The 17,862-nt window shown below is 42.2% G+C and overlaps 1 protein-coding gene across 3 annotated transcripts in view; it reads left to right on the forward strand.

The window, feature by feature from the left end:
• Nucleotides 1–17,862, forward strand: part of apba1a (amyloid beta (A4) precursor protein-binding, family A, member 1a) — a 50,329-nt gene that overhangs the window by 17,247 nt on the left and 15,220 nt on the right. For 2 of the 3 annotated variants that reach the window (XM_084947119.1, XM_084947120.1), the window contains exons 3-10: nucleotides 292–390; nucleotides 472–511; nucleotides 4,263–4,408; nucleotides 10,059–10,091; nucleotides 13,706–13,792; nucleotides 14,230–14,415; nucleotides 14,489–14,668; nucleotides 14,912–15,124. In XM_084947119.1, the coding sequence (XP_084803245.1) occupies nucleotides 292–390; nucleotides 472–511; nucleotides 4,263–4,408; nucleotides 10,059–10,091; nucleotides 13,706–13,792; nucleotides 14,230–14,415; nucleotides 14,489–14,668; nucleotides 14,912–15,124 (984 nt within the window). The remainder of the gene's footprint in view (nucleotides 1–291; nucleotides 391–471; nucleotides 512–4,262; nucleotides 4,409–10,058; nucleotides 10,092–13,705; nucleotides 13,793–14,229; nucleotides 14,416–14,488; nucleotides 14,669–14,911; nucleotides 15,125–17,862) is intronic. The other variant, XM_084947121.1, reaches the window with a different exon arrangement.

Here is a 17,862-nt window from a genome sequence, read left to right on the forward strand (position 1 = left end):
GGTCTGGTTACTACCGTTTATGTCAGAACGATACCGGTACCCATCCCTACGTGTGGGACTAATAAAGGTTATTAAAGGTAAAAGGAGTTTTTCTTTCCCACTGCCAAATTCTTGCTCATAGGGGTTGTGTGACTGGTCAGATTTCTTTATTAAACTGTAGGCTCTTTACCTTACAATGTAAAGTTAGCACTGTAATTAAGACTGAATTGAATGTTGTTCTACGTAGTAAGAAATCACAGATCTGCATTAAAATGTGTTTGTTATTGTGCTTGTTTTCATTCTCTTTTGCAGTCTCCTGGTTCAGCGTCACCTTCTCCACCAGGAGCAGAGTCCTCCAGTCAGCACCTGCTACAGCACGACAGCTTTGAAACCTCTCCCACCAGTAAAGAGGTGAGGTCAACACTGGATTACTCGTTCAGTAGTCAACTCACACAGTTAACAATTAACATATTTTTGTCTTTTCATTTACAGTCCAGGAGAAGCCTTGCGTCCTTTCCCACATATGTAGAAGGTGAGTTTGAAATTGCCCCACAATTCCATGATATGAGATCATTTCATATGTCAGTCATTAATGGCCCAGGCTAAGCCTGATCTTTTTGTTAACACTATGGGAATATGACCACAGATACAAACAAAGAAAATGATCTTTGTCTGAGGGACTCTCCTTTAGTGTTAGGGTGAGGAGCTCAGTTTTTGGGGAGGGGCTCAGAGTAGAGCTGCCTGCTCCTCCACATTGAAAGGAGCCAGCTGAGGCTGTCGCCTCCTGGTAAGGTATTCCAGCTGGGCATGTCCTACTGGGAGGAGCCCCCAGCGTAGACCCAGGACATGCTGGACAGATGTGCTGGTAACAGAGGGAGTAAGAGGGAGGTCTTCTTAGGCTGTTGCCTCAGCGACCTGATTTCAGATAAGCAGAAGAAAATGTCTGGATTATTTATTGTGTTGTTGTTTAACTTTTATTGAAGTGGTTGTCATGAATTTTCCACGGCACAGTGCACCACACTTTTCAGTTGTGATTTATTCTTTTTTTCTTTTTAAATTATTATTTAAATGATTTTGTTATTTTGTTGTACTTTAGTAATACGTGAACATCTTTTGTAGTAACATGCCATATTTAACGCCTGCACAGTTAAGCAGCATCATTCATCACTGAAGAATGCGATTCATGGTTTAAAATGCCTTCATTCGTTTTTGATAATGGTTCTTACATTTAACTCAATATCTGAGTGTTTCTTAGTTTAGACTAGTTGGTTAGTCTTTAGTTCTTTCTGCCTCCCCTCCTCAGCACCAGCGTCACCCTGTGTGACATTCACACGGTGCGATGTTGAGCCACTCTGTCGTTCCTGCTCTGATCTTTCACTCAGATCAACTGGAGCAAAATTCAACCATTATACTCATTTCAACACAACAATACATTTTCCTGTTTGTATGCTGCATATACATTTGCACGCTGCAGCTCAGTCACACATGAATGTCATGCGTCTTTATAATTCCAACCTGACGTCTCAGTTACACAGGAACACTTTCACAATCACAGTGCACTCTGTATTATTTCCTTTTTAAATCATACACGTTAAAGTCAGAGAGTCTCACATCTCTGTCTTTTACTCCCACACACAGAGAGCCAAGAACACATCATAACTCAAACTACATTGTATTATTCATCATATTGATCCGTTTATTCATGACTATACTTTGATTAGAATCAAGCTTGATTAACTATTAAATAACATGCAGATAAACTTTGTTTTAACATGACATCAGTTTAACCAAAAACCTGGATGTTAAGTGCTTTTATTCCACTTTTGGGCAAAGATGAGTCAAACTCTTTGATACCACAGGGAAAAAAGACCAAAAGTTAAAATGCTTTGTTTTCCAGTTTTTAATAAAAATTACAACAATACTGTCACAAATAATTTGTATTAAGTGTGAAAGTGAGAGAGCCCAAAGTGCAGGACAAGTCCAAAGATTTCAAAAGTAGGTAAAACAAAGGATAAAATACTCCAGGATGGCGCATCAGTGTGTGAAGAGGCATCTCTGGGAAGACTCTGGTGGCTGAAAACTTTTAGAAGATCCCTATTTTCAGATTCCTGTCCATTTCTAACACACACTTCAATGACAGTGTCATCCAAGTATTTCTGGATGTGGCAGGATTACGAATTGTACTTGGAGTCTGCTGTATACAAGGCGAAAAGGAATTTTCAAGGACGTCCTTGAAAAATTAAAAACACAACTCTCATATATTCAATTAAATTTATTAATAAAGCGCCAAATCACAGCAACAGTCGCCTCAAGGCTGTATTATTGTAATAATTGGGGGCGCGGTATGAAAAGAAAAAAGAACTCTTGGACACTGCTAGCATAACGGACATGTTTTTGACGGGGCGCCCACACAAACGCAAAGCAGGAGATGAAGCATCAACAAATATGTTTCCAAACCAACTTCATTCTAAGCCAAAGACTAGAAAATACGGTGAAGCAAATCTTCCCTTTGGCTTCACCTGCACAAGTGCCGAGGTAGGTCTCCCTGCAGGATTGGTTTTCCCTTCGTCGGGAGCAGCGCTGGGCTGTTTAAATCACGGACAAACAGGATCCCACATTCTTGATTTTTAGTTCACAAACACTTGTTGTAATGACAACATGTTGGAGATGTTTGCTCTTTATACAGTAAAGTTACAGCGGGATACAAATAACATCAGGCTGATCCTGCCACGATTTGTTCCCCCGGTTCAAATCACAGACAAACAGGATCCCACAGCTGTTTATGTTTTTAAACCCATTTTGCACAGAGAGACATTTTTGAAAAATGTATTGATGCAATGTTGAATATTATTACACAGGAACAAAACAACTACATGTAAAATAATTGTGACACCTCTGCCTTTCTAATGGAGGGACAGTAACTGCCTGTGTATGTAAGCGTGTAAAACCTGCAGACAGTCAGATTAACAGTATTTCGTCTCTATCTCCATTCTGCAATTCATCTCATGTAAACAATAACGTGGCCACAGCGTGACGTGATAAAGGCACATAGCTTTGATGTTGCGTGACGAACTCTGTATTCCTCGTCCACACTTAAACACAAAAAAGGAGTTTTAAAAAATCTCAGTTTTCGGTGATTCGAAACGGCGTTTACGTGGACGAAACAGCTGCGTGTTCAAAAATACCCGTGTAGGTGCAGACGCAGCGTAAAAGAGTTAGTAGTTTATTTTCTTACTACCTGTAATTTATTGCAGTTTACTTTTATTTGCTTAATTGTTTACTAAATGTTTGAGGTGTGAAATAAACCGCAGTGGAGCAAAATATGTGTGTGTGGCTGGAGGATGTGTTTGCGTGGTGGTGGTGGGGGGAGCGTGAACATTTTTCTTGTAAAACAAAGGGGGCCCAGCAAAAACAGTTTGGAGCCACTGGTCTATGCCATGTACCGACACAGAGCAGAGCAGCTACATGAACTCTGCTCCCACAGAGGTCGACGATGTTGTTGTTACATATTGGAAATATGGATACTGTTGCAGTGATGAGAAAACAAATACACCCAATGAGTCTGTTCTCTACCACAACATTTAGCAGCAATGACTTTAAATATTTTTTCTGTATGACTTTACGACACTGTTACATCATTGTGGATCTTTAGTTCATTGTAGCTTGCTGGCATTTGCTTGTGAACAGCTGTTGAGTTGAGGTCAGGACTTTGCCCGGCCTATAGCAGCACCTTTTCTTTATCAGCTGTTCGCTGACCCAGCTTTGGCCAAGCATCAGCTATTGGACAGATTGTTTCCCGTCTGATTTCAGTATACAGAGGAGTTCATGGATGACTTAGTGACTGCAAGCTGCCTAGTTCCTATGGCTACAAGTCCAAATCACCACTGTGGCTGGCAGTTAGTGTGACTTTATGTACTGATATGCTGTGTGTGGTTTTGCTAGATGTGACCAAACATTTCCACTTTGGTTTGTTCAGCTCTGACTGCTTCAGAGCCCCAAACTGTCAAAAGTTCTATTTTTAATGATGGGGTTACACTTGCTGTTGATCATTTAATCACGTGCGCGTCATTATCATCACCTTGCTGTACCCTGTTCATTCCTATGGAAGCAGTAAGGGTGCTTAATGTTTCCTCAGGACTTTAATCCTATAAAAAGTCAAACTCAGCCTGAGGAGAAGCTGTTCCTATCTGAAGGAAAAATCACTTATGTATAGCCTTTATGCGTGTGTGCGTGTGCGTGTGTGTGTCTCATGTAGTGAATCTGAACTCTGTGTCATACTCCAGTTCCAGGTCCCTGTGACCCAGATGACCTAATTGATGGAATCATCTTTGCAGCCAACTACCTTGGCTCCACTCAGCTGCTGTCAGATAAGACACCATCGAAGAACATCCGAATGATGCAGGCACAGGAAGCTGTCAGTCGGATTAAGGTAAAACACACATAGTTCAGGCTCAGACACACTGTAGTGTGAAGTTGTCTGCACAGAGTCCCAGACTCAGTAATTCAGTGTCTGTGTATATAAACCAGCCAAAACATCAAAACCACGAGTAACATTGTATCGACCTCGCTCCAGAACAACTCTGACGACTTGCAGCATTGTGTGGATGGAATTATTTATAGTTCAAAACTTCAGCATGAGAAAAAAAAATAATTTTCTACGTGCAGAATTTACTGCGTCCACTTTCCACGAGCACAAAGAAGGCACCGTGCACATGAAAGTGTTGCATCGCAAGCATTGCAGCAGCTCCAAACCCCTGCATGTAGCTCTTTACTCTCAAAGTCCGGCTTGTGCAAATCAAATGACTTTTGCCTGTTTGAAGGGCAGAGTTGTTTATTTACAAACATTCACAGTGTTCATAGAGAGACCAGCAAGAATAACATCCAGCAGTGGGGAAAATATCATTCCCTGTTTTGATAAACAGTGAAATATTTTTATAATTTATCTGTATTTGAATAAAAAACATCACTATGAAAGCTGATCAGTAATTTATTGTCATTTTGAAAGTTTGGGCTCAGTCATTTAAAACTATGTTCTAATAACAAAGACCCAACATGAATCTGGGCAGCACCGAGCATGACGATGCAGTGTTGACTGAAGCCTGTGTCTGGGTGCACGCTCAATGTTTCAGGTAAGTAGATCCCAAAAAGTTGATTGTGTTCATCTGGACCTTTGGGTCCTGTTGATGGGGAACCAGGAGGACCCAAACTGGATTAAATCAGGCTTCTTAGACAGCCGATGGCTGGACCTACAACAAGCACTATTTTGAAAAGTAAAATATATAATCTGCCTTCATAAGTTCCAGTATTAAGCATCGTAACTGCTTTATAATAATAAAGCTTTAACTTAAACACCTCCCTGACAGCCTTATGGGAATTTAAAAATAACTTATCCCATGTAAACTGATTCCTATTTGGATCAGTACATATAGAAAATACTACCTTTTCTGTCAGGGCATAGGAAGGGGATAACAAAAACCTAGAACATGTTCTTTAAGATGAAAACTTTACTTCAGTTCAAGAACTTATATTAAATTATGGAATCACAACAGAAAATGTCTTAAATATCAGAATCTGAAATCTGTCATACAGAAAAGATTTAAGCCCAAATAACTGAATCTGTGCAGATTCTGTTACCTCCGGGGGTCCAGAGCCAGCTGAGGTCAGCAACTCAAGTCAGGGGAAGCCCTGGGGAAAATCAGTCTCCCAGACTCGAAGCCAACATTAACTGTATGTGTTATTATATTCCTGGGCTCAGAAGGAGCAGGACAAACTCCTCTACAATCCATGGAGCCAGAAAATGTGGCCTCGGAAGAAATTGATGATTTCTAACTTTATAAATCTGGAGTTAGCAGACAGTTTATAGACTCAGGAATGACTGACACACGGTTATTAAGTCCCGGCTCGGAAGGAGCAGAATGAACACAGTCTTTTTGATTCACCACATCATGCATGGACATCGCTTCCACCGAGAAGGAGGTGGAGAGGCTGGGGAAACTGATGGTGATGTGGAGAAGTTCTGATGTGGCTGCTCCTGCTGTGGTGTGGAAATGCTGGGTGGAACGATAATTATCCCCAGTGCTTTATAAAAAGCCTGTGCTGGTGTGAGCTGTGTGCGCGTAAAACAGTCATTATCACTCACCACTTGAAATTGCTCAGCAAGCGAGGGGTGACGGCGGCGTGAAGGCCGTTTTCTCCAGAAAGAGGGAGGACCCTGCGAATCGCCTGATTCGTCCTCCTGCAGGCTGGGCAGGTGAGCGGTTGCAGTTGGGGGGTGAAGATGCAGTGTATTAAGAAGAAAGTCCTGTATAAGCAGGTGAAGAGAATTCAGTAGCCAGAAGAGACCAGAAACCAGTCGCTGTAGCCGGCTAGCTACAGCGCGACGATACTCCTCCTCAGGAAAATCCAGCCACTGGGTGCATAGCTGATCCACGTCTGATCCAGCTCTTCAGATGGAGCGAGTGCTGCTGGGTCCATTGTGTGGTTGCGTCGTTCTGTCATGAAACAGCTGTGGCAGGCAGGATGTAGGACCCAAAATAATACTTGCAAAACCAAAAACTAAGAACTGGGAACTAAATACAAAACACTGCGAAACCAAGAAACTAGGGGCGGCGATCTCAGGGAGAACCACACACAGCATGAGGGGACGATGAGACACTGACTGAGAGAAACACAGGGCTAAAATACACAGAGGGATAACGAGGGAATGGGACACAGGCGGAGAGCACAGCTGGGAGTAATCACACACAATAAGACCAGGGCAAGCCAAACTAGACACTCTGACATGAGACACAGACTTACAAAGTAAAACAGGAAACACAAGACATAGACGCAGACAGCTGACAGGGGAGACAGAGCAACCATGGAACACAGAGACAAAAACCCAAATTGTCGTGTGGGAAAGAGGACTCGACTGCAGGCATTTACTGGAGTTGTGAGGGAGGTTTATTGCAAAAGGCAAACACAAAGTGGGGATGGCAAAAACAGAACTAAGGATAATCTAAACTGGGAGAAACTAAACTATTGAACGGCAACTGGAACACAAAGGGGGACAGCAGGGAGGGCACACAGTGGATTCACAAGAAGTTCACAGACAGTTTTCCAGGAGACGAACACAGATGGACCAGTAACGAGCACATGAAATACACACAGAGGGACACTGGGAAATCACACACAGGTATGAGACACAGCTGGACCTGATTAACCTGACGAGACAGGGGAAACACCAGGGACCAACAGGGGGAGCACTAGTGATGGGCAGATGAAGCTCCATGAAGCACTGAAGCTTTTCATCCAATTGGTTCCCCCAGCGCAAAGCTTCTTGGAGCTTCATTTGCTCTAGTAGGACACCTGCTGGACGTAAAAATATTATTTGGCATGAATTTGAAGAGTGTGGCCTTTTGCACACAGCCTGTAAATGTCAACAACAAAAGGAGTGTGTAAAACATCTATATTGTAGTGATGCAGTATACTGTGTATATTTATACTGGCAGTATGGAAAACGATCATTTACTGTGAGGTGAGGTGTGGTTGGGGTGTGGACAGTAGTTGTGCTTTTGTAACGTTGAGGTATGGACAGCTACACACTGAGGCCTCAGTCCTGCCTGTTCACATTTTATTCTGTAAAAACTAAATTTTCACTGCTTTTATGACCCTTTAGTGGGGAGAACATAGCTAGGATTTAATGATTTAACAAATCTTTTAAATCCTTTGTCCTCCACAATGCTAAATGGCTGGGAGTCCTCAGTCACCATGCTAACCAGGTCTTCATCTATTTGAGATTCTTCTCCTGAGGAAAGACAATAAAGACAAAGCACAAATATAAATATCACACACGTAACTTATTACAGTTGTATAATATTGTTATATCATCTAGTAACATTACTGCATGCTATATTATCATGACATTTGATGGCTCACCTGGTCTTGCTCCACAATCGGTGTTCCCCTTATTCTCATGCAAAGCTCTGTAGTGCCTAAGCATGGATGAGGTGTTGTTGTTATATCCCAGCTCCCTGGCACATAGCAAACACTTCACCTTGTACAAAAGTAAAGCTGCTTAACATAAATTGTATTGCACCATCAGTATTATGAAAATACATCTTCTGTAGAGATTTACATACCTTGTTGGGAGGAATAAAATCAAAATGTTCCCACACAGGGGAGGACGTCCTCCTCTTCTTAGCTGGCTCCATTCTCTCCTGACTTTCTCTCCTCACGCTCATAAACCTCCAAACTCTCACTAACCGCAACTTTCCATCAAACACCCACATTTTGAATGAAGTCTGAGGGGTTTATATCGCTGTCATAGCTCGCGGCAAAGTTCGAACCGCTTCATGAACCAGTCACGTGGTACAGCCGGGCAGCGAGGCTTCGGACGTCATCATTTTCAGCTCCTCCCGTAAATGAAGCAAGCCTCGATACGCGCATCGCGGAAACGCCCCCTCAATTACTCGACACAAGCTTTGAAGCCTCGATACAGAACGTCACATCACTAGGGAGCACCAGCCCAGAATCCCAGAACCAGAACACAAACCATCCCAAAGCTAGAACATGAGTCCACAAATGATAATAATAATAATACACCAAGCCCCAAATCACTGCGTCCACAGACTCAGGGCAAGAACACAAAGAACACTAACACAGAAACCAAAAGACTAGAAATGATAAATACTGACAAAATCAAAGTTCAGTAATAATGCAAAACTCAAAACACTGACTGACCCAGGACTGTGGCGGTATGAGTGTTAGAGCTAAAAACATTTATAGTTTTCAGTTGGGTTATGCTTTAAAAAAACTGATCAACTTTAAACCAATGGGGTATAAGCAAATGCTGAGTGCATACAGTTAACACTTTAGTGAAGAAAAACCACTCTGCAGGTGAGAGAATGGATTTTATAACTGCTGGAAGTTGATTTGGTCATACAGGCTTAAATAATATTACCACACATGACTGATTGAATGATTGGGCTGCTGAAATAAATGGGCTGGTTAGACTGGGAATTTGAGCTCATCAACAGGGACTGTCCGGGCCCCCAAGTATGATCTGAAATATATGGAGTCTGGATTTAGTGTTAACAAAAGAAAATTTCAGCTAAAAGTAAGATGATTGCAAAACAGCAAGAGATAAGAGATTCGTCATAGCCGAGTGCTCGGGGTAAAATGAAGGGACTGCAACAAGTCGTCCCCAGTCCCTTCATTTTACCCTTCACAATTTAAACTGGACTTTACTTTTCTGATTCTTCGACACTTGTGCGAATATTAAAGACACAAATGGGAGAAATTTGCGTGCTGTTGCTGAAGCAGGCTATCGCCTGCTCCCGGTGGCAAAACTTGCTGATGGGAGCATGTTAAGGCTTGCGGATGAGAGAATGGAAACAAGCTCCTGGGCAATTGCCCAGCGCTAAAGCCAGAGCTAGATTTAATCTAGGCTCCCCGCTCTATGTCAAGTGATGGGGGTACGTGGCGGGCTGTGGTTTATGGCTCGACTGCAGGGGAGGGGTTGAGCAGCGGGTTCAGGGTGTGGTGTCAGGGGAGGCTGATCTCCATCATCTCATCATGTCTCCCCTGTTTGAGTAGGGTGCTGGGACCTTACAGGGGGAAGAGTGGACAGAGCAAGTGACGGAGTGTGAGTCCGCCAAAGTGGCTCAAGAGCTGCTCGACTACTGGTGCACACAAAAGGCACTATAAATAAAGCACTGTGGGCTGTGGAAGTTCACACTACATAAGGTGTATTATTTACTATATACAGGGAATAAATATTATGCATCCAATTCATTATCCACAAATAAACAGTAAAATCTCCATATGGATATTTTCCAATGCACATGGTTAGCATGCATTGGGAAATCTAGGGAACCGACTGCATTAAATCAGTTTTACTGTGCTGCTTACAAGCCTGGGTGACGTAGACAAGCCTTGTTTGTTAATCATTAATATTCTGTATATATAGAGGTTGTTGAAAGGCTGGAGCATTAGCCTTTTGGCGCACCATTGACAGTTATTTAATACACAAATCCATGTTTTACTGTGTATTGACCTAACCCGTGATTGTCCTGTCTGCTTTATTCCATGCTTGGCAGATGGCTCAGAAATTGGCCCAGAACAAGAAGAAGGTGCAGTACCTACATGTCTGTCTTATCCTTATCACTGCTGAGTGCAGCTTTTCATGTGTTTTACTCTCTGTCCATTTCAGTGTCTATATGATTATCGTTGTCCTTTGATACTTTTAAAATGTCATTCTGATGAATTATCGTTTTGCTGAACCTAAATGCCAACGTTGCATGTTTTATGTTGGACATTGGACACGTTGGACTGTCTATGTAACCTGGAAAATCTCATTCTTGGTAAAATAGAAAAGTTTTTGTCATGTAAGAAATCCATGTGTTCGATGCAGGTAACAGTCTGAATCTTCTGACACTATTGGGGTTTGTGGGGTTTGGCCTTGTAGGCCCTGTTATTAGTTAGTTATTATTTATCCAGAGAGAGACCTGGCATCATGGCAGCTAAAGAGCACATGGCCACAACTGTGATCTGTGGTATGTGCTCTGTGTCTCTTTTTAGGAGTCAACAACCTGACTACAGGTCGCACAATAGATGACCTGCATAATGTTGAATTAGAAACATTATAATTTAACATTTGGTCCCAGTCTTTGTACTGAACGGAGCATATATTGAATGTACTTAACATTAGACAGCAACAGTATTGCCTCATGCCTCAATCACAGCCATTCACCATTCATACAAGCACTTTCTTCTATACTTCAGTGCTGCTTAGCTAACATTCACACTCCGATGGATGCATAGTCGAGACCACTGTTTCCCAGTGGTGTAGGAATGTGACTTAGATTGGCAGGAATGAACTGCACTGAGTAGGTTACAGGGAGAGAAACCTTTGACGAACAGAAACCTCTCACCTGCAGTGCAGCTCAGCTCTGACTTGGGATGATTGTGTTTCGGGATGAAAGTGTGGAGAGCTTTAACTCCACTGGCTCACGCTTTGTTCCCAGAGCTTCTGCCTCTCGCATGATGAATGTGGTAACGCTTTGGTTATCATGTAGTGCATATACGAGGATTTCATTCTCTGGGTCACTTGATGTAGATATCCATACTGGGACAACTGTAGAGGAGTACATGCTCCATGCTTTGATCTGTTTAATGTAGCTTCATTTGTTCCTTCTGTTGACTCAGCATTTTTTGAGTTTTTACACTCTCCCCATGCTCATCACTGCGCTTCTCTCCTCTCTTTGCCTTTTTGTGATCTTCCTGTAAAAACTTTGTTTTCCTAAACATGTTTCACAAAGACTTCTTCTTTTGCAGCTTTTTGACTGATGTCCTGGTTAAAAACATCCAAAGCACTTTTTCTTTTTTTTGACAAATATTTGACGTCTCGAACAGTTTTTTCCTTGAATTTCAACATGCCTGAAAACCACTGTATCTTCACAGGAGCTTCACCTCTTGATTTCTTTTTTTCTCTTCAGAGTTCAGAACGTTCTGTGTCTTGCAAAGAAGTGTTTAGCTTTATTTCTGCAAGTCCACTTTCTATTTTTTACTGTCTGTTAATGGATTCATTGTTCTTTTAGAAGTGCTTTTATGATTCTTTTTATTGTTCATTAAAATAGCAAATAATAAATGAACTTAGACATTAAGTAGATGAGTAAAGGTAGCAAAGAAGGCGAGACTTGGTGGTGGAAGGAGGAAGTACTGGAAAGTATTTAGAGGACGAGGCTGACAAAGACAAAGATGAATAGTCAGGAGTAGTTAGAGTCTAGAATAAAGACAAAGGAGGCAAAAGCACTAGAAAAGGCTTATCATGAGCTGAATGTGAGACTAGACGGTGTGGAGGGCAACATGAAGTATCAACTTGCTTGAGAACATCATTTTAATTTAAGTTGATGATGCTGGTTAGATTCACTCACTCAAAAATGACTTGTGTCAGTTGGCTTGACAGAAAGATTTAGGTCCAAATGATGTGCAGCAGGAGGATTAAGGATAGGAATAAAAGTGTAGTAACTCCAGCAAACAACAGTTCATCATCCACAAATAGAAAAAAAACTCCACGAGCACATCAACCAGGAGGGCACAAAAACTCAAAACAACATTCAACAGCACACTGTGCGCCGTGATATTCATGAGAAACCACTGCAAACTGCAGGTATTGTTGGTGTGAAAGCCTCTGGATTCTTTGCTGCTTTAGGACCCGGATGACTTGCAGTAATTGATGGAACCATGAATTCTGCCCTGTTAACAGAATGAAAATGTCCAGCCAAGAGTTTGTGAGCTCAGGTGGAGCAACGATCACAAGACAATGAACCAAAATACACCAAGAAGAAGAGATGCTTTGGTCTGACTTTAAACAGATTTTTCATGCTCAGAAACCAAATAAAGACGCAAAGAAGACTGAGCCAATCTTTGCGTGATACAAAAGACACGCTGTAAATGCTTGATTGCAGTTCTTGCTGCCGTGGGTGGAACAACAGTTATTAGATTTAAGGGAAAATGACTTTTCCACATAGGACCAGACCTGGAATACTTCATGATCTTAAAGGAAACATCATTTAAAAACTGCATTTTGCATTTATTTTGTTTATCACTGGTTAAAATTAACATTTTATTGATAAAACATAAATAAAACAAATAATATTCAAAAACCAAAAAATCATGAAGGGGCAAATATTTTTGGCAGCACAGTATATACCCTCGTTTTTCTTAGCTGGGACAAAATAACTCATGTGATTTGTTGTAGTTTGTAGTTTGTGGAGTTTAATTATACTCCAGGATGAGCACAAGTTTATTTATTAATTTAATGTAATAAAATCAGAGGTTACAGTGAGATTTGGCAACTGCAGGAACCTAATTTGTGGCGTGAAACTAAAACGATTAATAAATATTAATGATTGTTCAGTTTTGTCATGGTTCGGGGTCCTTTTGAAGCGTTTTGAGTTCCTTGTGTTTCTGTTGTGTTATGGTCTATTACTCTTAGTGGTATCCTGAGTTTATTCTATGTTAACCTTTGTACATTTAGGCTCCCCTTGTGTCTTTGCCCTCTGTGTGTCACTGTTTATTTGTGTGAGTTCTTCTGCTTTCTATTCCTTCATGTTATCCATGTTTCCCCCGCCCGTCATGTCTGTGCTCTCCCTCGTGTTCCCTCGCGTTCCCTCGTGTTCCCTCATGTTCCCTCGCGTTCCCTCGTGTTCCCTCGTGTTCCCTCTCGTCTGCCTCTCCTGCATCGTGTTTCCTTTTTTATTGTGAAGGTCCCGTGTTTTCATGTTCACTCTGTTCAGTCTGGCTTCCCCTGTCTTGTTATGATTATTCGTGTCAGCTGTGTTCCCCGTGTGCTCCCACGTCCGTCCTTATCTGTGTATTTATGCCAGCGTCGCCCTCAGTCACGTGTTGCTCCGTGTCCCTCGTGGCTCTCCGTGTTTCCTGGACTGTATTATTATTAGAATGTTCCCGGTTTAGTTTTGTATTGGTTTGCATTCAGCAATAAAGCTGTGTTACTTGGCGTTCACGTTTTCATCTGTGAGCTAGTGTTTGGGTCCTATTCCTGCCTGCACACAGCCGGTTTGTGACCAGTTTCAACCCAGAACTTAAGGCAGTGCACTTCTCTGCTTTTACTGACCACTTCAGCTGTTTGGTCATGTTTGCCTAATCGCGTGTGCTGTACTGGTTTTGAGACATGTCACCGTGTCTAATACTGCTTTCTGACTGTGTTTGTGTATATGTGTAGGAACCTGAGGGTGAGCCTCAGCCTCTCACAGAGGTGGATCTTTTCATCTCTACCCAGAGAATAAAAGTGCTCAACGCTGACTCTCAGGTACGCATTCACACTGCAGGCACACGTTTCCCTTTCATCTATATTACCGTTTAATTTTTTGCATATTCTGCAGTTTGTGTAGTGTTGTGGTAACATTGTGTTAACATCGGATGGTCCGTATGTTAGATTATTGGTAATAATGTTCTCTGAACAGATGAATCAAAGATGGGTTGTTTTGCAACAGTTGACACGTTTGGCGCCTCATATTACTGTGATGCATAACAGTGGACAAAGCAAGAAGCTCGTGTATATCGTTTATCTATCATTTTTATATTGTTTGCAAACGTTACCTCACTTTCCTACACCCACTGTTTATGGGGTTTAAATGCAATTAATTGCTAACATATATTGTTAGATTCTAAAGTACTTACAACAAATGCAGAAAATCTGCGTCTTGTACACATGAGGAGGGCTGTAAATGTTTCTATGCCTTTAAGGAAACTATGATGGACCACCCTTTGCGGACTATCTCCTACATTGCTGACATTGGCAACATAGTGGTTCTGATGGCCCGGCGCAGGATGCCTCGCACTGATTCTGAGGAGAACGTGGAAACCTCAGAGCCAAGTCAAGACAGCAAGCGCCAGTATAAGATGATCTGCCACGTGTTTGAGTCTGAGGATGTGAGTCCAACAACATACTTCTGTCTTTGAAAACTTTTTTTCCAATATCTTCTAACTCTGCCATGTCCTCTAGGCCCAGTTAATTGCCCAGTCTATTGGACAGGCCTTTAGTGTGGCCTATCAAGAATTCTTACGGGCCAATGGCATTAACCCTGAGGACCTTAGCCAAAAGGAATACAGTGACCTGCTGAACACTCAGGACATGTACAATGATGACCTCGTGCACTTCTCCAAATCTGAGAACTGCAAAAACGTGAGAGGGCTGCATGTATTTTCAAACATTTCTGGTTTCATAACAGTATTTTTTATTCTGCTTTCCATCCACAGGTTGGCATAATCACGTCTGTACTGCTGAATATGTAGTAGAGATTAGAATGACAAATTAATATGGCATCCTTTTTTCATGATAGTTCAGAAAAATGAATTCCAATGAAACGTAATTTAAAATGATTTTTTTTGTTTCTCTCTGCCTGTCGACTGCCTGCTGTGACCACAGGTGTTTGTAGAGAAAGCTAAGGGGGAGATTCTGGGCGTGGTCATTGTGGAGAGTGGATGGGGCTCCATCCTACCTACAGTCATTATTGCCAACATGATGCATGCTGGGCCAGCTGAGAGGTCTGGCAGACTGAACATAGGAGACCAGATCATGTCAATCAATGGAACCAGTTTGGTGGGACTGCCACTGTCCACCTGCCAAAGCATTATAAAGGTATGTATGGTATGTGCACCCATTGGTGGAGGCTCATTTCCAGCATTTGTATTTGTGTTCTTATTATTTTGTTTCTCAATCTCATTTGGCTTCATGCTCAGCACTCTGTGCACCATTCAGTCTCTCCATCTCCACACTTCCTCCTCTCATGTGTAATTCCATGAGATACAACAACCCATCCCCTACCTTGAGCGTGTTCTCCACCCACTGCTTGCTAAGAATCATTGCCTCAAAAACAGAGGTGTTAATTCCCATCTCCCTGCACTGAATTTGGCTGCAAATAAGCTGAAGGTCACCAAATGATAAGACCAGCAGGACCACATCATTTGCAAAGATAAGATAAGATAGGATAACTCTTTATTGTCATTGCACAGTCATACATAGTACAATAGTACAATGAAATTGGAAAACTGTCCTATGTCGGCACTACATATAACACAGCACGACACGATATGACACATCACAACGCAACACAGTATATTAACTTAGTAATAAAAAAAGAAGAATAAGTGTATGTGTATTGCACACTGTTATTATTGCACATTAATTATTATTGCACCTTGTTATAAATATAAATATTATTATTGTTATTGTTTTAAACATTGTTACCTCCCCCCTAAAAAAGTCCAGGGAGGTATCCAGTCAGGTCAGCTGTTAGCATTGATCAGGGCTGTTGCCCTGTTGTAAAAGCTGTCCTTGAGTCTATTTGTTCAGGACCTCAGCAGCCTGAACCTCCTGCCAGACGGCAGCAGCTTAAACACCCGGTGTCCTGGGTGTGTGCAGTCCCGTAGGATGCTGCGTGCCCTCTTGAGACAGCGAGTGCTGTACAGGTCCTTCAGGGAGGGAAGAGGATGTCCAGTGATTTTTTGGGCCATATTAATGACCCTCTGGAGTGTCTTTCTGTGTGCTGTGGTGCAGCTGGAGAACCACACACCGATGCAGTATGTCAGCACACTTTCAATGGAGCAGCGGTAGAAGACGGTCAGCAGCTCCTTCTTCAGGTCCATTTTTCTGAGGATTCTCAGAAAGTGGAGACGCTGTTGGGCCTTCTTTAGAAAAGCAAGACCCTGAAGCCACAGAACCAGAAATCTCCTCATTCTTGGCTACTCTCTATTATATTCTCCATTAAAATTATGAACAGAATTGGTGACAAAATACAACCTTGGCATTCACAGGGAAAGAGTCTGACTCTAGCAAAGCAACCATGCTGATGTTACAGCTGTACAGGGACCAAATAGTCTGAAGCAACAGGATTTATAATCTGTGCTCCCAAACTAACCACAGAACATTCCAGCAACATGATTATGTGTCTGCACCAAGACCACAGAGCACGTAGTGCAAGTGTCCCAGGACTAGACAGAAGTTGCTCCTTCTGAACTGAGTTTTGACAAATGGACACATTCTCCGAGACTGAGTATGATCTGCTGAAGTTACAGCAAGCATTTCATATATAAGAGAGACCATCTCCACATCTGCCAGTCCAGAGGAACTACCCCCAATTTGGGGCAGGGGTGTATCCAGTACAACTTCACAGCGTTCAGAGCTTTCCTGGAACTTAGGGGTCTAATACCTGGCGACACGTAAAAGCTGCAATGACGTCTGTTGAAGCAGCTTATTTTTACAAATGTTGGGATTTATCTTGTGCTTGAAGATGCTCTTTGGATTCAAAGTTCTCCCCCGGTTTCATTGGTCAGATGAACTTGTTTAGTTGTGTTTCTTACCTGCTAATTACATTCACAGTAGTGAGTCACTGTGATGCTAGAGACTCGCTAGCTTAGCTTGTAGCCGACTTACTTGCAGCATTAGCCTCTTCAGCGGTCCCTGCTGCACTTTCCTGGAGATTGTGTCAGATGTTTAGTTACAGCCTCATTTAGTAATAACTATATTTGTAATGAATGTAACCTGTTTACAGTTCTAGAGGCAAGGATCACGGAATTGGAGAGTCAGCTTCACACCTATGAAAAACCTACAGCTAGCAAGGGCCCTGTAGTCGGTGCAGCTGAAGGTAGAGCATCAATACAACTTTGGACTGAGCAGCTCTCGTTTCTAAAAATCTGATCAAATTTATTAAAACGTGACTATCCACAGTTGGGACCAGGAGTTCCAGTCTTACACACCTCTTTGCAGCTTCTCTTGTTATGTCCATAAAACCCCATCCTCTGAGAGACTGTGTCAGCTCCCAGACCACCAAAAAACAAACCTAACATAGAAAATCACACAGAAGGAACTATATAGTATCTACCACTGCACCAAAGAGTAAAACAGTGAAATGGGGATTAGCTCCTTCTCTTCTAAGTCCTTTTACATAAATTAATAATTGTTAAACAAATGGATTCTCTGCCTTACAGAAACTGGGTTACAGCAGGATGATTATGTTAATGTAAATGAATCAACACCGCTGAGTCATAGGAATAGTCTCCTGAAAGCACAGGCCGAGGAGAAGGTGTCGAGGCAGCAATCTTTCACTCCAGCTTATTAATCAACCGAAGACTCAGACAGGGTTTTAATTTATTTGAAAACCTAAGCTTTGTCCATGATTTATACCCCAGCTGTTTTGGAGTAGATCACCTGAGAGATGCTTTGTGTGACCCATGCATTAACTGCAGCATTTTGATACTTTCAGTGAGAAATGAGAGGCTGTGTCAGGTGGAAACCCTACTCTAAAACAGCAGGCCTTCCACCTCCTGCACCTCCCTCCTCCCTCACCTGCCTTTCTGGGAGAGCTGCTGGGCTGATCC

The sequence above is a fragment of the Perissodus microlepis genome, chromosome 12, assembly GCF_051167445.1.
Source record: "Perissodus microlepis isolate ML-2025 ecotype Zambia chromosome 12, ASM5116744v1, whole genome shotgun sequence".
Classification (NCBI taxonomy): Eukaryota; Metazoa; Chordata; class Actinopteri; order Cichliformes; family Cichlidae; genus Perissodus; species Perissodus microlepis.